This window comes from Cavia porcellus, unplaced genomic scaffold (assembly GCF_034190915.1).
Source record: "Cavia porcellus strain 051 isolate PalLab524CR breed Dunkin Hartley unplaced genomic scaffold, mCavPor4.1 scaffold_22, whole genome shotgun sequence".
In the NCBI taxonomy this organism is placed as follows: domain Eukaryota; kingdom Metazoa; phylum Chordata; class Mammalia; order Rodentia; family Caviidae; genus Cavia; species Cavia porcellus.
This window is the reverse complement of record NW_026947505.1, coordinates 46,139,383-46,161,468: the sequence shown is the minus strand read 5'-3', so window position 1 is coordinate 46,161,468 and position 22,086 is coordinate 46,139,383. Positions and strand designations below refer to the sequence as shown.

The 22,086-nt window shown below is 37.2% G+C and overlaps 1 protein-coding gene across 1 annotated transcript; it reads right to left on the bottom strand.

The window, feature by feature from the left end:
- Positions 1-5,555: 5,555 nt before the first annotated feature.
- Pgk2 (phosphoglycerate kinase 2) lies at positions 5,556-7,184 on the bottom strand. Its single transcript, XM_003474907.2, has one exon. It carries the CDS (start codon positions 7,097-7,099, stop codon positions 5,846-5,848), a length of 1,254 nt encoding a protein of 417 aa, XP_003474955.1. The 5' UTR covers positions 7,100-7,184; the 3' UTR covers positions 5,556-5,845.
- Positions 7,185-22,086: the final 14,902 nt, after the last annotated feature.

The following is a 22,086-nucleotide window of genomic DNA, read 5'->3' as shown; positions in this document are numbered from 1 at the left end:
GTCATTTGCATTGATTCCTGCATCTTCACTAATGCCTATTAGTCTTATATTGTTTCTCTTGGCATCATCTTGAAGCTGCTGGATTGTCACTTCATGTTGCTTTGTTATTTTTAAAAGTTCTATCCTTTCATGATTGCTAATTGTGATCCTGTTCTCAAGGTCTGAAATTCTATCCTCAGCTTCATTTAAATGGTTTTCCTAGCTTTGAATAGAATTTTTGTTTCTTGGATATCTCTTTGAGTTTGTTTCATGAATTCTGTTTGTTTTCTATATTGTTCATTCAAGGTGTCAATCAGTTTCCCATGCTCCTGTACTGTTTTCTCTATTTCTTTTCTATCTGCTTTGAGCCACTCCTTTACTAAGGTTGTTATTTCTGTCTTTATATGAGAGATTACTTCTAATTTGATTTCCTCTATAGCCTCAGGGAGTTATCATTTTCTTATTTCACTTGCTATCTTTTCAGAGATTTTCAGTGTGTTACTTTTGAAGTCCTCTATTTCAATGTTTCCTGTACTTGCTCCTGGTGGACTAGATGTTTGACATTGCATTTTGCTTTTTTGTTTTGCTATTTTCCTCTTTCAAGTTAATATTTGGTTCTACAATCCCACTAGTGTTAACTGTTGGTAGTGTGTGTCTTGGAGTCCTACTACAAGGTTGATGTTTGTCCAGTTGCTGGGTCCCATAGTGAAGAGGTGGGCCAGTCACCTTAATTCCTCCTGCAGGGCCTGTTGGGTGAGTCCTGTGTTCTTTCTATGCTTACAAGCCTAGGAGTACTGATGGGAATCAATGCCTAGTTCCTGCTGCTATTATGTTGTCAGCTTGTTCAGAGTCACAGGTCTCCCTGTTTATAGTGTTTGTTTCATCTAGGACCCTACTGTGTCTCTGGTTGTCCCACAGGGGCTTCTCTGGTCCTCCTGTTTACCCACTGAAGGTGGCAAACTATTCCTATTTTAGGGGTAAACTCACCTCACTGATGGAAGCCTGCTGAGTTCTTACTGAGTCTCCCCTCTATACTGCATTGCAGTCCATTGCAGTCCAAGGTTCTGGGGGGGGAGGTGTGGGAGCTGAAGATCAACAGCAATGCTAGGGCCAGGAGGTGGGGGCATCCTCCATGGCAGTGGTAGGACTGTGGGGGTGCTTGTCACAGGTTGGGGTTCCTAGGTCCTGAGGTGGGTGACCAGAACTGTGGGACACAGGAGCGGCCCAGTTTTGGCCCAGCCCCATGTGCACCTCTGGCTGGAGTTCCTGTGTCCCAGAAGGTGGTCTGCAGAGACAGTGGGAGTTACAGGAGGCACTCAAGTCTAGCTTGGTCTTGTGCATACCTCTGGCTGTTGTTTCTGGATCTGCATGATGGTCTGCAGAGACAGGAGGAGTCGTAGGAGGGGCCCAGGTGTAGGCTGGCCCTGTGTGTGCACTTCTCTGGATGTGAATATGTATTTTTAGATATATGAGACAGGATTCATTAGGAAATTCATTTGCATGTTTATGATGGTTGAGAAGTCTATAACAGATGGTCTATAGTCTGGCTACCCTGGATGTTGGTAGAGTGCCTCAAATCAAGTCCAAAGGCCTTAGAACTAGAAAAACCGACAGAGCAATTCTGAGTTCAAAGTGAAAAGGCCCAGTGCATCAGGAGGGGGTTCCTAGTATAAATTCTGGGGTCTGTAGTTTGGTACCCCTGGAATGCTGATTTCCAAGTTAGGGATAGGTGTGTCCTGGCCTTGGAGGGATGAATATAGATACCAGTCTGTTAACTGTAATTGACCCCATCCAAGTGGAGGCTACCCACCCACAATAAGGGCTGGTCTTTTCCACTCAGTTTGCTGATTCTCAGATGCAAAGATCCTCTGGAAGCACCTGCACAGATACTCCAAATAATAACCCTTCCCCATTTGTAGGTATTGTTTACTGCAGTCAAGTCTATACCTAAAATTAATCATCAAAGGAATTTTACAACTTTCCAAATAAAAGTTAAATAGTAAAAGATTATTAATTTTAAAGGAATTACTATAATTTCTCAAGATACTTTCACCCTTTCCTCTGAGAGGCCTTGTACTTTTTCTCTGGTTGCTTCTGTTAGGCCTGATTTATGAACAACTCTTATCTCAATCCATTGCTTTACAAAAACATAACTTGGGGACTGGGGCCTATTCCCTGGGATTTATTCTGTAGCGCAAAAAAAAAAAAAGACAAGAAAGAAAAAAGCTATAATGTATTTTTTTTTAGTTAATTCCATGTAGACATGTTCAGGCTAACATGATATTATACTCTTGGCTAAATAAATTATAAATAATTTCTGTACAATTCACCAATAATTTGTCTTTAAATTTTCCAAGCTAAATAAGTGGTTTGTTGACCTTCACTAATACATATATGAGCATAATTATATGGAGGATAATGATCAGTTTGTGTCATTTACACTGGTGTTTTCCAAAATGGAGCATCATCATTCAGGGCTACATGAAGAATTTTAAAGGAAATGTGGGTCCAAATTGTGTTACAGAAATTCTCCAATTCTGTGAGTGTACTCTTTCCTAAAACTGACCAGAAAATGGGCTTGTAGATATTTTGCTTCACAAATTTTGCGCTGATTGCAACTCTGTGCCAACTTTCCTTTCTTCTTATGCCATTTATGATGTGATACCTCCCTTTTATATAGGAAAAGCAAGCTGCACACAACTTGAATTATGAGTTGTCTTGAAATACAAAAACCTCAGTAAAGGAACAATTGGACTGGGTATAAGAAGACCGTTTTTAAAAATAAAGTTTTAAAATACTATAGTGGGTCTTTAAGTCTGTTCTTGTCATATTTATGTTCTGCTTAAGAACAACTCTTGGTACTAGAAACATATTCTGACAAACTTGCCATGTTTTGAATTTTGGTATTTTGTAGAGTAAAAGCTGTGCAAAGAATACAATTTTCAAATAATCGTTTGCAGCTTTTATCTTTCAGTTATTATTAAAAAGCCACTGTTCTTGAAGGATATGCACTCTATAACTATGAAAGTAAAGAAAAGCTTGGTAGGAAATATTAAAATCTAAGTCAGCAACTCTTAATTTTTTCTGTTTTTCTACAAAGCAATTTTATGTTACATATAAAAATGTATTTTGGGAGTTGAGAAATCTGGCAACTTAGTAAAACTTTCTGGTGACATATTTCTGTAGGTACACCAAGGTGAACAGCTATTCATGCACCAAATTACTAACACAGAGCTAGAGACATCAGGTCAGAAACTATAATGCTTATTTTTAGTATAATAAGTGAAAGAACACATTGAAGAAGGCATGAAGGTGAGTTGCCCATGGCGGTCCTCCTCAACTCCAATTAGCCCATACACAGTGGTGAGGGGGAGAGAAAACTGAGTCCAGGCCTTAGATTTGAAATCCAGTAACTTTCTAGGATGAAACTCGAGTGCCAAGCAAAGTCCTATGACCCCTACCATCAGATCAGTGCCTGCAGCCTGAGGCAAAGGAATAGTATTAAGTCAGGCAGTAAGGAGATGGTACACACCACTCTTCTCCCAGCTCCAAGTAGCATGGTAGGCAGCAGATACTGTCTCTTGGAGAGCAAAGTATGAAGCTAACATAGTCATTTGTCTCAGAACCCAGAGACAGCCCCGCTGAATTGAGAGCCAGCACCTGCTGGAACCTGAAGGTCCTGAATGCAGGCCAGAGCTCAGAGGTAGGCTTTAGAGCATTTCTGGCATCAGGTGGAGGAGATCTGGGTGTCCATAGGGCAGAGGCACATTTCGGGTTCATCCGTTTTAGCCTTGAAGTGCCCATCTGTCCGTTTCCTAAGTCTGTGAAGGCCTCTGCTGCAGCGAGTCACAGGTGAAACCCAGTTTAGCGTCAGCCTCAGTGGCCGAGAGACTGCCTACATTTCAGGTAGCACAGCTATCACCAGGCCATTCTCACAGAGCTCTAGAATCCCTGCCCCATTGCAGAGACCAGTGGGAGTAACTTGTTTCAGTCTACATCACTGCTGGCCATGGTGTGGATTTGATTCTACTCTCTGAAATGGTAAAGCTCCCTGTGACTGTGAGACTCAGACACAGCTCAGTCTAACATCAGGTTAGGGCTCCAAAGGCCTGCCTTTCCCCGTACTACCCCGACCCCAGGCAGCATGGCATGGGGCAAGACCCCATTCACTGGAGGTAGCGTAGGGTAGTGCGCACAAGATTTTTCTCTTGAATAGAGTGCCAGACTGGTGAAACCCAGTAACCAAGCAGACCATAACAGCCTCACCCCAGGCCTGCCAAGGAATGGAGTCCCTGGAACAGTTCTAGTGTCAGGGGAAAACATGTGACATCAATATCAAAGTTTTATTCAGGGTAGCATGCATCTATAGATTATGCAGCAGTCTCAAACCACAAATACTCATCAGCAGCAGGGAAGCCACAGGAGTGCAGTGAAGCGTTCTCTGGTTGCATTGCTAAGGAATAGAAGCATTGAAACTTCAGCAGATAAAGCAGTCCTTAAACACCTGCAAGGTGATTCAAGGAGAGTGTGCATCAGTGGATTTCAGGACACATCCATCCAAACTTCCCTCAAACTCCTTTCCTAAGGGCTTGACAGGTGAATGAAGGGCTTGACAGTTCTGACAGTTCATGTACATGGTTTCTGGTAAATATTTTTCCATTCAGCAAGAACTCTGATTTTGTCCTTCCTACTCTGAGTGGGAAGCTCAGAAAAACTGCTGTCCTATTGTCAGTCATACAAGTGCCTACAAATTTTAAACTTTTGACAAGCACTCTGGTAAAAAAAAATTTAGAAAGATTGCATCTATTGGTTTTGTTAAATTTTTTAAAAAGGACTTTACCCAGAATAAATTTAACACAGTTTATTTGAACAAAGAAAGATCAATAAAGTGGGCAGCACTCAGAAAGAGGTGTTTGCTCAGTTATGGGAACAGAACATGAAGGATTAAACTAAGCACATCCTTTAGTTGGTATGGTGCATTGAATTGGCTGCCTGTGATTGCCAGAAAGCTGATTCGCTATTATTCCCAGGTATATCTGAATTTGATTACATGAGTGTTAAATTTTAGTTCATCATGTGGAGCCCAAAGTATGGAGACAGATTTACCTAATGAGCTCCTGGCCATTAAATTTATCTGTCTTCAATACCATATTACCATCACACACAGACACATACATGTCCATACTCACATACTTAATATGACTTGATCTTATTACAGTTTTTAGATAGGAAAGAAAGAATGTATGTGTCCTAAGTTTTCAAAAAGTAGCATGTTTGGTCAACACTATGTTTTTGAAATAAGTCCAATATTTAAACCTTAATTAAATGATAATTCCCCTTGGCTAATAAGTGCAAAATAATACGCTTCATTTTTCCAATTAGTTTATAGTCTTATTTATAAGATTAACCATATTAATTAACAGAAAGTTAATTTCCACATTATGTAGCACATCTACTTTTTAAATAGCTAAAATAATACCACTTGCTAAATTTCTTGAAAAATTATGAGAAATTCAATAGCATTATTTAACTAAGTATTTTTATTATTTATTTATACTAACGAAGTAGGACTAAAATGAAAACAGACATACAAATTATTCAGCCCACTCTGTTTAATAGGCAATTAAAGATCGTCTCCTTACAAAGCCCAATGGTGAAGTCCAAACATTATCTTGAGGACAGCAGGCAAATGCATAGCAGTGTAGAAATAACTGAGTTGATGTACAGATGTTAAGAGTTCCTGAGGTTGCAATGATTTATCTTTATGTGGGCCTTAACAGGGGTAGATTTTAACCAAAACCAAGTTGAGATGTTAAAGTACTTGAAGATTATGGACAGGGACAGCAGGAAGGAACATTCCATTGACTTACAAGTTGCTGAGGGCCTCCACTCCAGGAAGGATTTTGCCTTCCAGAAGCTCAAGACTGGCACCTCCGCCAGTGCTCACATGGCTGACCTTGTCTTCAGTGTTCCATTTGGCACAGCAAGTAGCAGTGTCTCCACCTCCTATGATGGTGACGCAGCCTTTAGAAGTGGCCTTCACGACCTCGTCCATGAGGGCTTTGGTTCCTGCAGCAAAGGCATCCCATTCAAACACTCCCACAGGGCCATTCCAAACGATTAATTTTGATTGGGCCACAATTTGAGCAAACTTTTTATTGCTTTCAGGACCACAGTCCAAACCCATCCATCCAGCAGGGATGCCAGATTCTACAGTGGCTTTTCCAACTTTAGCATTCTCATCAAACTTGTCAGCAGTGACAAAGTCAACAGGAAAAGTAATCTTGACACCATTCTTATTTGCTTTGTCCATGATATCTTTGACAATCTTGGCACCCTCTTCATCAAATAGGGAGGCACCGATCTCCATGTTGTTGAGTACCTTAAGGAAAGTATAAGCCATCCCACCACCAATAATCATGTGATTGACTTTGTCCAGCATATTTTTGATGAGTTGGATCTTGTCTGCCACTTTGGCCCCACCAAGTATGGCCAGAAAGGGTCTCTCTGGATTTTCCAATGCTTTGGCAAAGTATTCCAGTTCCTTCTTCATTAGGAATCCAGATGCCTTCTGGGGCAGATTCACACCCACCATTGAACTGTGAGCCCGGTGTGCAGTGCCAAAAGCATCATTGACATAGACATCCCCTAGCTTGGAGAGGGAGGCTCGGAAGGCCTCTATTTTATCTGGTTCAGCTTTCAGCTTTGTTCCAGAAGGATCTTGGCCTTTCCCTTCTTCCTCCACATGGAAGCGCAGATTTTCCAGCAGGATAACTGATCCAGTGGCGGGGTTGGCACAGGTTTTCTCCACTTCTGGACCCACACAGTCCTTCAGGAACAGAACATCTTTGCCAAGTAAGGCTTTGAGCTCAGCAGCAACGGGTTCCAAGGAGTATTTGTCAGGCATGGCGACACCATCAGGCCGGCCTAGGTGACTCATAAGAACAACACACTTGGCTCCGTGATCCAGGCAGTACTTGATGCTTGGGACAGCAGCTTTGATTCTCTGATTGTTTGTAATCTGGTTATTCTTCATGGGGACGTTGAAGTCTACTCTCATGATGACTCGTTTCCCCTTAACATCCAATTTGTCTAAAGTCAACTTTTTGGAAAGAGACATCTTGATGTTTCAAGGCTGATGCCTGGACCCACTGCTAAAGACCCCTTGACTGCTGCTGGTTGCCACGCTGTCAGAAACTCCAACGCCCCATTTGCCCCGCCTCTTCTTTGTGCCGTTGAGGCTCTCGCTCTGCGATTGGACCACGGTCCTATCAATCTATATTTACAGCGGTGCCAGGTTCCATACAAAGCACTCTTGAGGGAAAATCTTTGTGGCCCTGGAGTTGGAGAGAGTGGGAGAAGAGACGAAATTCCATAATAAGAATAAACAGAAGGTCTGAGCCTTCTGCTGGTTCCTGTACTTCACATCTGCTTTGACAATTCCTATTCTTAAAAAGCAAAACAAAGACCAAAATATATAATTGATACTGTGAAGTATGAAGAAACTGTTGAAATGGCAAAGGGAATAAAATAGCAGGGGGGAGGAAGAAAAGCAGGAAGGGAGAAGAGGTTATTTAAAAACCTCTGTGTCACTGGTAATACTTTGAAATAGTCTAGCCATTTAAAAAATTCAGCATTTCTTCTAAATGTTAAGCTTGGAGACATCATTTGATTCAGGAATTTTATTTGTAGTTACATGCTATATCACTCTAGTGATATCACTACTTAATAACATAACTGAAATCTCTCTGTATATGATATGTCTACTTGTTTTCTTGATGTTAAATTTGAATAAATATGTTTTTTATTTTAATGATATACATATTGGTTTTTAAATGAATATTATTTTATATGGCCTGGCTTAAAAACAGAAAGAAAGTATGCATAAAATGTGAACATGATGTGAGATTATCTGGAATAATTAAGGATATTTACAACTTGAAAATGGATTGACAGACACCTAGAAAATTAGTAAAGAACATTTGCGGGGTGTATTTGTTTTTCCAGAGACGACTGGCATGCGGAGTTGGTGAACTAAGGAGGGGAGCACCTGCCCTGGGTGTGGGTGCACTATAGACCCACTATGTAGTGGGTCTGCGGATGGAACAAAATATTTCAGAAGAGGGAAGCTTGCCTGTATGTGCAAGCTTGATTCTTCTTGAGTGGAGACAATTTTTTGTTGCTGCAGTTTCCCTGGGACACCAGACTCCAGCTCTTCTCTAACCTTTGGATGGAGATTCACACCACGGCCTCTCCAGGGAGCTGCCAGGATTTCAAACTAGCCATGTGGCTGAAACCTTGGTGCCTGCTTTTCTGAGGCTTCTAGTTTCTTGAACAGAGCAGTTGATGGTTTCCTCAGTTCTCCACAAAAGACCCTGGCTGGACTGATTTTGTAAGCCAGTTTGTAAATCCCCATTTATAACTGTATGTCCATTCTGTTGGTTTCATTGCTCTAAAGAATCCTGAGCAATACACATCAAATTATTTAATCCATTTTAAACATTGGGCTAGACATTTGACCTGATATTTCACAAACATTTAAGATATCACATGAAAGAGTGTGTCACCTCAATACTGTAAAAAGACTGAAAATTAAAACCACAGTGAGATAAGATTATGTACAAATAAGGATTGATAAAATTGAAAAGTGTTATTAGTATCATGATTGGTCATATTGTACAGAAAGTAAAACTTGCGTTATATTGTTAAATGTTGTTTAGTGTTAAACATTATAACATTATAGAAATAGAAGAAAGAAGAGCAAAGAATGAGCCCATTGTTAGCTTAGTCCATTGTTAGTTTGTTTATAAAGTATTTCAAAGATTGCTAAATATGAATAGGTGTTATATGTAAACAGAAGTCATTTTGCACCAGTAAATGAATAGGTACTACTCTATTGATACTTAGACACATTTTATTTTTTCACCACTTAGATCAATAGGGCTCTGACACTGACAGGACTTCACAGATTTTTTTCTTTTTAGTGACATTAAATAGGCATCTAGAAACTCATGGGATGTGCTGTTAGATGAAACACAAGTCACCACTGGAATTCACTCCATGGTGGTCATGTTTCAGTAGCATGCTTCTTGAAATAGGAAATTTCCATGTTTTATGATACACGTCAATAGTTTAATCAAGAGTTGGAATTTTTATGGACGTAGATTAGTAAACAGTTTTTTAGTGGCAGAAAATCCCAGGTGTCCAGTGTGTGTAGGATATCCACAGATGGAGAACTCCCTCCATTTTCATCCCTTGAATTTTACATAATGCACTTATTTTTTAAACTTCTATTTTTTTCTAAGCTTCTCTGTGTGAAAAAAATCTGATTTGTTTTTGTCAGGACAAATTCAAGGATACTTTTTGAATGTTTTTTTCTAATTATGGAGCTTGCACTAGTCAGTACACATAATTTTTATTTGGAAAATTACATGAAAATGTGTTACATGAAAATAATGTCACTTATATAACATGATTTCTGCCACAAAGGATAGTACTGATGGATACAATAACTAATGAAGGACACTCATTACAGTGATAGATTCTGAGTGGTCAGCGTGTTACTGGCCATGAGTTATGGTGATATGAAAGGCCAAAAATGGGAATATATTCTGTAAAGAGGACTTTCAGTTCACTCTTGACTAAACGAAACCAAATGACTTGCTTTCACTTCAAGCTTCCCTCTCCCTCCATGTATCAGAATTCAGTTCAGAGCATCTTGTCTTCTGAAGTTAAAATCCTGGTGGGTTTGCATCAAGTTGGATCAATTCCAAATGTCTTCTTAACTAAATCTGCTCTTCATCAGTGTTTATAGCCCGGACAGCTCTCAGTGCTGTTTCAGCTCAGTTCAGTTCAGTTCAGTTTTCTCCGTTTTATTTTTGTAAATGAGCTCTAACTGCTTCTCTGGCTTCTGTCAGGCTTGCCAGCATGGCTAAGGATCCTTCTCCATAGTAGTGAGTGATTGAACTCATAAAGTGGGGGAACTTCATCCCAGGTTATTAAATTTATTAGACAATTAAAAGTCACTTGAGAGTGCCACAGAGACTATGCCTACTGCTGACCACATTCTGCTCTTTCAGGTTTCCTGGAGCACCTTAGCTGATAGGAATTTCAGCTGGATTCAGCTGTGACTCACTGCTGCTCAACTGAGAGAACTGAAGACTGAGGACTTCTGGCCAACTCTGCACCCAGGGTGCTCAGCCTAAGAGAATCTGGAAAGAAACTTTGCTTGACATAAAGTCTTGTTCACTTCTTCAAGAACACAAGCTGCTCACACTTTTTTTTTTATCATTTTCTATTGCTATTGACTTGTTAATCTTAGATTTTTTTTCCCGGTTTTGTTGTTTTGCTTTTATCTTATTCTGCCCTGTTGTTATCAGTAGGTTTTACTTTTCTGTGGCACTGGCGATTGTGCTCCAGTCCTCATGCACTTGCTACAGTGCTCTTTCTCTGAACTTCAGTCTGGCCCAGCTGAGATCAATTTGGCCTTGCTCCAGCCAGAACTGCCTTGCAGTTGAGTCATGGTGGACACTTCAATTTAAGGAGTGAGAGAGAAACATCCCTAGGCACCAATCTTTTCCCATGTGGGCATAGCTGTGGGGTGTCTGATACCTAGGTCTTAGGTAGGCATGTCACATTAGCAGTAGAGATGATTAATAAAAGTATTGCTAACCCTTCTGCAGTTCTTGTGAATCATTGCAATCCCACTTTGTCAGACCGTGCATTGGTGACAAAATGGGATATGGATGCCAGTGGTGGAGAGCTATGATCATTTCCCATAAATGTTTGGATTGACCTGAGTACCTAATCAGAGGAAGCATGGGAATCATGCTTCCCATGAATGGAGCAGACAGTAATAGAAACTCTTTCAAGTATGTACTAGAATTCATGTCAATCCCAATTATCTGAGAGAGGCTGCCACTTTTATTGTAGGAGAAACACCAGAGTGTGCACCCTACATTCTCTGCTCAATACCAAACTTTTCAAAATTGCTAGTGACCCATTCTTGTGAGACCAAAGATAGTAGGTCTCTGACTCTGATACTGTATGCTCTTTGCCTTGCTGAAGATGCTACAGAGAGAATACACTACAGTGCTCAGTTTATGAAATAAAGAGGAGAGAAGAAAATTCTTGAAGAGGACAGGCTTTAAAGATAAAGACCTGAGGGGGTTTCTGGCTCCAGTGAGCAGCAACTGAACAGCAATTACCTGAATAGAAACTATTTTACTGAGTAAAGGGGTTATATGAGGTAGCTGGGGCAGGAGAGAATGAGAAAACGTCATCTATTTTACTCTGTGGTCACTGGTCCACAGATTGGTTCAACAAGGTTCATTATTTTTGTGGAACTGAGGTTCTCCTGGTCTGTTCTATATACAGAATGAAAGGATTTTGCCGTACGGTAGGACGTTACGGCAGTGGGAGGTGGGACCAAGGGAAGTTTACTTTGAGGTCACTTTTTCCACCCCTATGCAATTTACCCATGGTGCGAAAAGAGTCCCAATCAGCTACTCCCACATCAGCAATGCCATCTTTAGGCACTTCCCCAAAAACTATATGTATGTCCCCCACACCACGTTTGGGGCAGAGAAAGCCAGATCCTGGCGGTCATGGAGTTTCTCTTATAATATAGGCTATTTTTATTTTTATTTTCTTTTTTATTTAAAAAAGAGATTAAAATAAAAGAGGACATAACAAAACAGGTCAGAACAGAACAATTTAAGCAACATAGTATTTGACCACAAGACAATCCGACATATTAGCTACCATAGTGTGTCTTTCCTTGAAGTATTTGAGTATACTTTCACACTACAGTATCATACATAACAGGACAGTGTAAAACCATTCAAGAGAATGAAAGTGTTCCAGGGTATTCAGAACTAACTAACAGAAAATGAACAATGGTTTCTGTGTTATCTCCTTGTCCATAAAAATTTTGTTTATACTATCACATATAATAAAATTCAATAAGATACAACATGATAAAGCCAATGGAGACAGAAGAATAAAAGATGATATTACATCAGCACTAGCTCTTATGTCTTGTTTCTTTCAAAATAGCTGTTCATACCATCACAGACAATAAAATCAAACAACCCAGAATAAAACCTTTCCAACTAATGAATGAAAACATTATAAGGCTTCAAAGTAATATAATGGGGGATCATGATTACCACATACTTTTACGTATTCTTACCATTTCTTACACTAGGGAAACTATTCGGTATTTATACATGCAAGTTTGATTTATTTTGCTATGAGTATGATCTCAAGCTCAGTCCATTTATTTATAAATACCTTAATGTGATCATTCTTTATAGATGAGTAGTATAAAATACCATAACTTTTTTATCCATTCCTCAGTTGATGGACACTTAGGTTTTTTCCAAGATCTGGCTATTACAAATTGTGCTGCTATAAACATGGGTGCACATATATCACTGTGGTATGATGTTATTAGTTCTTCTGGGAATATGCCTAGAAGTGGAATAGCTGGAACAAATGAGACTTCCAATCCCAGCTTTTTGAGAAATTTCCAGACTGACCTCCACAATGGTTGCACCAGTCTACACTCTCACCAACAGTGCAGGAGAGTTCCTTTTCCCCCCGCAGCCCTCCAGCATTTGTTGTTGGTAGTTTTCTTGATCCTGGCCATTCTTTCAGGAGTGAGATGGAATCTCAGTGTGGTTTTAATTTGCATTTCTCTAATGAGTAATGATGATGAACATTTTCTCATGTATTTATTTGCCATTTGTATTTCTTCATCTGAGAATTGTGTATTCATCTCAGATAGCCATTTCTGGATTGGATCTTTGACTTTTGGGGGTCTGATTTTTTAAAAATTCTTTATATGTTTTAGACAGAAGTCCTTTGTCTGAGGGACAGTTCACTAAGATTTATTTACCAGTTTGTGGGTTTTCTTTTCTCTATGCTGGAGATTACTTTTGACATGCAGAAAGTTTTTAGTAAGAGGTGATCCCAGTTATTGGTTCTGGGAAGTATTTCCCATGAGGTTTGATTCTTGTTCATGAATTCTCTACCTACACATATGTCTTCAAGATTTTTACATAATTTTTCTTCCAACAGATTCAGTGTTTCTGTTTTAATATTCAGATCTCTGATTCATTTATATTTTGTTTAGTACATGGTGATAGACATGGGTCTAGTTTTAGGCATATGGAGAGCCAGTTTTTCAAGCACCATTTACTAAAAAGACTGTCATTCTTCCAGTGAACATATTTGGCTCCTTTATCAATGATAAGCTGTTTGAGTCTGTTTGTAGTTGTGGTTGTATCTTCTAATCGGTTCCATTTTCTTCAGATCTGTTTTTATTCCAGTACCATGTTGATTTTACTATAGTTGCTTTGCAGTATAACTTCAAGTCAGGGATTGTAATGCCTCCTGCCATGCCTGTGCTGCTTAGAACTGTCTTTTCTATTCTAGGTCTCTTCTGGTTTCAGATGAATTTTAGGAGTGATTTTTCTAGATCTATGAGGTATGTTGATGGTATTTTCATTGGGATTGCATTTAATCTTTATAGCAGTTTTTGGAGAATGGCAATTTTCACAATATTTATTCTTCCTACCCATGAGCAAGGGATGTCTTTCCATTTTTCTGACATTCTCTTCAATTTCTTTTTTCAGTGTATTATAATTTTCTCTGTATAGGTCTTTCACTTCTTTTGTGAGAATAATTCTTAAATATTTCATTTTTTTTGTTTGCTACTTTGAAGGGTGTGGCTTCTCTTATTTCTCTCTCTGTGATTTTGTTGTTCATATATAACAATGCTATTGATTTTTCAGTATTGATTTTGTATCCAGATGCATTGCTGAATTTATTTATTGTATCTAGGAGTCTTTCAATAGGAGTTTAGGGGGTCTTCTATGTAAAGTATCATGTCATCAGCAAATAATGATAATTTAGCTTCCTCTTTTCCTATCTTTACCTCTTTTATTTCTCTCTCTTGTCTAATTTCTCTGTCTAGTATTTCCAGTACTATATTAAATAAGAGCATTGATAAGGGACATCCTTGTCTTGTGCCTGATTTTAAGGTAAAGCCTTTCAGTTTTTGGCCATTTAGTATGATACTGGCTGTTGGTTTGTCATAGATGGCCTTTATCATATTGAATAAAGACCATCTATTCCAATTTTCTGTAAGGTTCTTATCATGAATGAATGTTGGACCTAATCAAAAGCTTTTTCTGCATCTATACGAATGATCATGTGATTCTTACTTTTGGCTTTATTGATATGGTAGATTATATTTATTTATTTACGTATGTTGAATCATCCCTACATGCCTGGGATGAATCCCACTTGGTCATGGTGTGTAATCTTATTGATATTTTGCTGCATCCTATTTTGCATTATTTTATTAAGATTTTTGCATCTGTCTTCATTAGGGAGATTAGCCTGTAGTTTCTTTTTTAGTTGAGTGTTTCTCAGGTTTTGGTACTGAGTAATATTTGTTTCCAGGAATGACTTCGGAAGGATTGCTTCCCTTTCAATTTCATTGAAGAGTGTGAAGAGTGTGAGCATTAAGTCTTTTTCGTATTTCTTGCAGAATTCCGCAGTGAATCCATCTGGACCTGGCTCTGTTCAGGTGAGGACTTAATTTCATTTTCAGTTTCATTAATAGACATTGGGTTATTCATCAGTTTATATCTTCTTGATCTAGCTTTGGTAATTCATATGTTTCTAGGAGTCTGTCTATTACTTTTGTGTTATCAAACCTATGAGAGTAGAGGTTTTCGAAATAGGTGTTGATGATCTTGTGTATTTCTACAGAGTCCCTAGTGACTTCGCCTTGTTCATTCCTTATTGCCTAAATTGAGCTTTCTATTTCCTTTTTAAAATAAGGGTGGCTAAGGGCTCATCAATTTTATTTATTCTTTCAAAGAATCAACTCTTTGATTCATTGATTCTTTGGATAGTTTTCTCAGTCTCCATTGCATTGATTTCTGCTCTCATTTTTATAATTTCCTCCCTTTTTTTGGCTTTGGGCTTGAGTTGTTCTTCTTTTTCTAGGTGCTTGAGGGGTAGCACTAGGTTATTTATTTGTATTCGTTCTGTTTTCCTGATGTGGGCACACAGTGCAATAAATTTTCCTTCGAGGATAGCATTCATAGCATCCCACAGATTCTGGTAAGTTGTATTTGTATTTTCATTTGCTTGTAGGTATTGTTTAATTTCTTCTTTAATTTCCCCTGTGATCCACAGATTGCTCAAGAGTATGTTATTCAGTTTCCATGTGTTTGCTGGATTTTTGAAGTTTCTTTTATCATTAATTTCTAGTTTCATGCATCTAAGATCTGATAACATGCATGGGATAATTTCAACTCTTTTGCATTTATTTAAATATGTTATGTGGGTTGGTATATGGTCTATTTTAGAGAATGTCCCTTGTACAGCTGAGAAGAATGTGTATGCTGGTGCTGTTGTATGGAACATTCTGTATATGTCTTTCAAGTCCATTTGTTCATAGGTGTGATTCAGTTCTGTTATTTCTTTGCTGATTTTCTGTCTGGTTGATCTGTCCCTTGGTGTCAGTGGTGTGTTAAGGTCTCCTGTTATTATTGTGTCTTTGCTATTTGGTTTTTCATTTCTATTAATACTTGTTTTATATAACTGGCTGGCATTTGGTGCATATATATATTTAAGATTGTTATCTATTCCTCTTGAAATTTTCCCCTAACAAGTATATTAAGACCTTCTTTATTTCTTCTTATCATTCTTGGTTTGAAGTTCACATTGTCTGCAAACAGAATAGCTACGCTCACTTTTATTTTGGGTTCCTGTTGCATATAGTATTGTTTTCCATCCTTTGGCTTTCAGTCTGTGAGTATCCTTTTGGGTTAGATGGGTTTCCTGTAGACAGAATAAGATTGCATGTTGTTTGTTGATCCATTCTGCCAGTCTTTTTCTTTTAATTGGTGAATTGAGACCTTTTACATTAATGGTTATAACTGTTATATATTGGTTTATTTTTGACATGTTATCTTTCTGCTGTTGCATCTTTATCTTTGCATTCTGTTTGTCTGCTTTGCTTAGTAGTTTTTCCCTAAGTGTATGTAAACTGTCTTTCAGGATTCTTTGCAGGGCTGGCTTAGTGATCATGAAGTTCTTCAGCTGTTCTTTGTCATGGAAGTATCTTATTTCTCCATCGATTTTGAAGGACAGTTTTGCAAGGTACATTGGTTTCAGTTGGAAATCATTTTCCTTTAGGATCTGCAGTACTTCACTCCATGCTATTCTTGACTTTATTGTTTGTGCTGAAAAATCTGCTGTGATTCTGATAGGTTTTCCTTTATAAATGATCTGTCTTTTCTCTCTGACAGCTTTTAACATTCTATTGTTATGTTGTATTTCTGGATTGGTGATTATTATATGTTGGGGTATAGTTTTATTTCAATTATGGCTATTTGGAGTTCTACGTGCTTCACTGATCCTGATGTCAGTTTCCATTCTCATGTTTTGGAAATTTTCAGCTATTACTTCTCTAAATATCCTCTTGACATCCTTTATGTTGACCTTTTCTTTTTCATTTATCCCTATCAATCGTATGTTGTTTTTCTTTGCATCATCTTGCAGCTGTTGAAATGTTATGTCCTGATTCCTTGTTATTTCTAAAAGATCTTTCCTTTCCTGTTCATTAGTTGCAATCTTGTCTTTTAGGTCTGAAATTCTATCTTCACTTTTGAGAGGAGATTTTGACAACTTTTAGTGAAATTTTTGATTTCTTGTATATCTCATTGCATGTGATTCATGTATTCTGTTTGTATATTGTTCATCCAGGGAGTCTATCTTTTTGTTTTGTTCCTGTAATTTTTTAACTGTGTCTTCTTTAGATATGTTCAGCATCTCCTTCATTTCTTTTATCATTTCTTCTTTTACCTGGGAGATTATTTCTAGTTTGAGTTCCTTTAAAGCTTCTTTAAAGGGGTTGCTTCTTTATTTCAGTTACTATTATTTCAGTTTTTTTAGGTATATGGCATATTTTTTTATTCTATGTACATGGCTCCTAAGATTTCTTGGAATGGGCTGGAGGTTTGAGATTGTATTTTGGTCTTTCATTTTGTCATTTTCCTATATTTCTGTGTTTCAAGTGTTATTCTAAGGCCTCCCCTGTGCCTGTTGGAAATCCTCTTCTATGCCCTCAGCTCCTAGGACTCTGGCTGCCCAGTTCCCTGGACTGAGAAAGTGTCACTGGTTTGAGGCAAGTAGGTCCAAAACCTCAGGAGCCAGTTGAGTGTGGCAGGAAGCTGTGAAGTTCCTTGGCCAGTGGGAGCAAAGATCTTAAACTCCCAGGGCTCAGGGCTCAGGATGGTGTGGTGACACTCACTTCCAGACACCCAGTTTCCAGAATTGAGGGTGCTGGCATGCCCAAAATCCCATTTTTACTTAGCACTCTCTTTTTTACTCTGCCAAAAATCCTATCACAGAACTTAGTCCATCCAATTAGTTAGGAGTATTGGTAGGGTAAGCAACTCAGGGATGATGTCTCCCAGTCTTTTCCTTTCATCCAGCATACAAATTTTATGACACTGCACATCAAATACCTTAAATTACACAATGAGTACAAACAAAGCACTCATGATGAAAGCAACATCATAAAAGTGTTAGAGGAATCCATTCTAACAGAAGTGTAAATCTCTGCATGGAAACATAAAAAGTATTAAATGAAATAAGTAATATGATGTAAAAAAGATTCATGGCTCTCTAGTAACAGACTGCAAAGATGTTAAAGAAGATGAAATGCCTAATAAAGAATTTATAAGATTGACTTTTAAAAGGCCCAATAAAATGCATGATTATACATATGAAGAATTAAAGGAGATAAAATGATGCAAGATATGAACAAGAATTTTATGAAAGATAGAAATCTTAAAAATGAGCTATATGAACTCTTGGAAATTAAAAACTCAAAAAAGGAAATGAAATGTAAAGTTCTCAAATATTCTAATGATACATCCTGACATCCAAAAAACATAGCAAAAGAGTAGGAGTAAAGAAATAAAAAAAACCCAGAAATCAATGAAAGAGAGAGTAAAAGAATAATAGAAACAAGCAAATAATTGGTTCTTTGAATACATATACAAGATTAATGTATTGAGTGACAGGAGGAAGGGAAAGGAGTAAAGAAACAGAGAGTGAAAAATAACCCCGAAAGACATTCTAAAGAGAGAGAAAAGTACCAGGATTCTAGAAACAGTGGCAGAGAGGCCACAATGAATGGAGCAGAAAGTGAAATGAAAAAGACAAACGGTTAACTAATGACAGAAAAAGAGCACGACAGAAATGAGGCAAAAAAGGTTGGATATAATTTCTAATATAGATGGCCTAAATACACTTAGGGAAAAAAGAGAGAATCTCAGGCAGAGTGGATCAAGAGGTAGGGTCCACCAAAACGCTCTTTATAAGAAATATAATTAGCCTCAAGAAGGTTATATGGACCAAAATCAAATATGAGAAAATGGAACTCGATGTGATAGGGAACCAGAGAGTAATAGTGGTAACTGGGCCAGTAATTATGGATAGGGTGAACAGACAGGCTTTAATAAATGAAGAAATATAACTAGAAATCCAGCCCAGGAATTAGAAAGTTCAGAAACACTTAAGTAAATAGCAAGTTGCCCCCCCAAATATAAAACCATGAGTGATGGGGAGACCCCAGAATACTCAGTTCATTTTGGGGAAGTAAAAGGGAGGAACAGTATTCAAAAAAAAAAAAAAAAACCAGCAGAAGATATAGCTAATAGTGTATCAGGAATTAAAACCTTTATTAGTTGCACAACTCTGATTGGTTGGAACTTGTTCCATCCTAGTTTGTATACAAGCACTGGATCTGAGGGCACAGACAGGTGTCCTGAAGATATCAGGACATAGCACAGTGGTCATCCTTAATTTCATATTAACTCAATCAGAATTCCTATGTGACTTATACTGTTGTATCATGACTGATCTTAGTTAAATCTGACTTGTTTGAATGCTGCTTATTATTGACAGATTTTATTCAAAACTGTTAGATTGCTGGTATCAAGTTGAGGAGTATAGATAACTATACTGAAAATGACAATGATTCACCACGATATCCATTCTGATTTGATTACTACCTGTTTTTCTAGCTCTACACTGTCTACAAAGTTGTATTTCTGTTAACTGTTTTATGTAATGATATGTTCAATTATACTTTATCTGATGATATAGCCAATTTGGTTGATGATAACAAGAAACAGCACAGTGACCATGGTAGAACTTCTTAAACACTAGTTTTATATGTCTTTTTAGTTTTATGTGTTTATAGGAGTATGTTTAGTTCTGTCCTGCTTTGTTCTGTTTCTCCCTCTAATATAGAAAGGATAGAAATACATGTTAAGACTCATGCATGCGTGAAACCTATAAACAGTTTATGAGAACTGGTCTTATGACACATGATGAAATGAACAAACACTTTGAAGGAAAGAAAGGGGCACTGCAGTACCCAGTGCTGATTCTGGAGTGCTATAATGTGAAATCCAGCAGTATTATTAATCTTTGTTCAGAAGGATTTTAATCTAATAAGTTTTGTTAGGTCTCAACATAAATGAAGATATAGATAAATGTGTACATGTCTAAGTGTATAGGATTGATAGCCATATTACTTGGTTTTTGTTGGACAGTTGAACAGAACTGTTTGTAGTCTCCCTGGTTGAGTTTCCATTTATATGCTCCACTTTTGTATCTTGAACAACTATTTGTGGGGCGACAATATGTATAAATCAACTAGTGATTTATTACTGTTTATTTCTTTTCTTTGAAAGTATGTACTATTTCTGCCCATTTTCTGTTTTGTTTTATCTTTCTTTAAATAAAAAAGCATAAACCTAAATAAACAAAATTAATAGTGAAAAAGGAAACATTACAAGTGATACCATAGAAATTCAAAGAATCATCAGATAGTATTTTCAAAAACTACATGCTAAGAAAGTGTAAAATTTTTAAGAAATGGATATATTTTGGGGAACTTATGACTTACAAAATTTAATCAAGATGAAGTTAAATAAAAACAAATAACCTGAAAACAGCAATAACAAGTAATGAAACTGAATCAGTGTAAAAAACTTTTCAACAAAGAAAATCCCAAGATTAGATAGATGGCTTCAGCACTGAATTTTCTCAGACCTTTAAAGTGAAGCTTATAGTAATTCTTCTCAAGCTATTCTATAGAACTGAAAGGGAGAGAACTAAACTAAATCATTCTATGTGATCAGCGTCACTCTGCTAACAAAACTGGTAAGGCTAAAAGACAAAACCACAGCAAGATGAAACGAGAAAGAAAGAAAGAAAGAAAGAAAGAAGAAAGAGAGAGAGAAGAGATGGAGAGAGGTAGGAATAAAAGTAAAATTAGAGACTAATAAATGTAAATGCAAATATCTTCAAACATAACACTTGCAAATGAATGCAGGATGTAGAGAGAAAGGAAATTAAATTTATACACTGTTGACAGGAATGTAAATTAGTAGAGCCTTTAGAGAAAACAGTATGGCGGTTTCTTGAAAACCTAAAACTAGAACTAGCGTATGATCCAGTTACGCTACTCCTGGGTATAGGTCAAGGAAATAAAGTCAGTGAACCAAAAGACAGAACAAATCAAAACAACAACCCAAAGAAACCAAACAACCTGTACCATTTACTGTGGCACTCTCACAATAGCTGAATATGTACTTATCAGAAAGTGAATGGATAAATTAAATGTGGTCTGTACATAAATGAGTAATCTTCAGTCATAAGGAAGAGTGAACTCCTATCATTTCTAACAAAATGAATGCAACAGGAGAATGTTAGGTTAAATGAAAGAAGTTGTACATGAAAAGACAAGCTCACATTTTTCTCTTATATGTAGAAACAAACAAGCAAACATGAGCAGAGAGAAGAAGTGGAATCACTAAGAGCTTGGACGGGTGCTTCGGGCACAAGAGTAGGAGGAAAGTGCGTGTGTTCACTGAACCGGGTAAGAGTAGTGAGTCTGTACACTAATTTGTACAGTTCATATGTTTGAGTAATTAGAATTGAAAAGTCATTTGAAAATCAGCACATTACGAAGATAATCTATTATTTCTATTGGGAAGGCTTTGTAAAATTTAGCGTAGCATTATTTAACTATTCTATTATCAATTTAAATACTAAATATATCACATACTATGAAGAGTTGTGGGTGCTGAAATCCATAGTTAGGTGATTCATTTATACTAGTGAAAAGTAAACTCTTTTCTCATATAGGGAGTTTTTTTTTAACTGCTTGTAAGTTGATAAATGTCCTTAAGATAGAGGCAACAATCTATTCTTTCATGTAAAAAAAATGTTTTACATGAGTATTAGAATCATTCTAAAGGACATACTGGGGGGAAGGACATCTTGTGTAACTTTTTACACAGCCCAGAAATGGAGGAAGTGAAATAATTCAAACAATAACAGTATGCACGGGCTAGCCAGCATCTTTTGATATATACCTTTTGTTTTGTGTTTTATTCTATTTTTCTCCATTTTCACCAATTACTCTAATGTAGTTTGCTTTATAAATTTTAAATACATTTACTACCTTCATTTTTATGAAGTATTATTTAAAATATACAAAAATATGTGCAACTAGTCAAACATTAAATTGTTACATTACCAAAATCACATTTGAGTAATTTATTTAGGTCTTTTACATAATTTTCCTAAGATTTTTCATTAGCCATTAATTGGGATACACATTGAGAGACCAAAATCATGACATAGAAACTAAGATCTTTCATGTTACTTAACATAGAGTGTATAATCATTAAAATATATTATTTTGAAAAATCATTTTAAATTACTGCTAAAATAGAACTGATGTTTAGATCAGCTGAGGTTTTGTTTTATTTTCTCTAGATTTCAGTTACCTGGACCAAGGTTAAATATTATATTTTAAAAAGAGTATTTTAAAAGAGAACAATAAAAAAGAAATGAGACTTTGCATCAGTTAACTAATGTGCCATGTTTCTCAAAAGTGACCATTTTTCCTTCCCGTTGTTTAGTTTTGACAGTCAGACACTAAATTCAGTGCGGACTGAAAAGCACAATGAAAATCAGGGTTAATTTGGAATG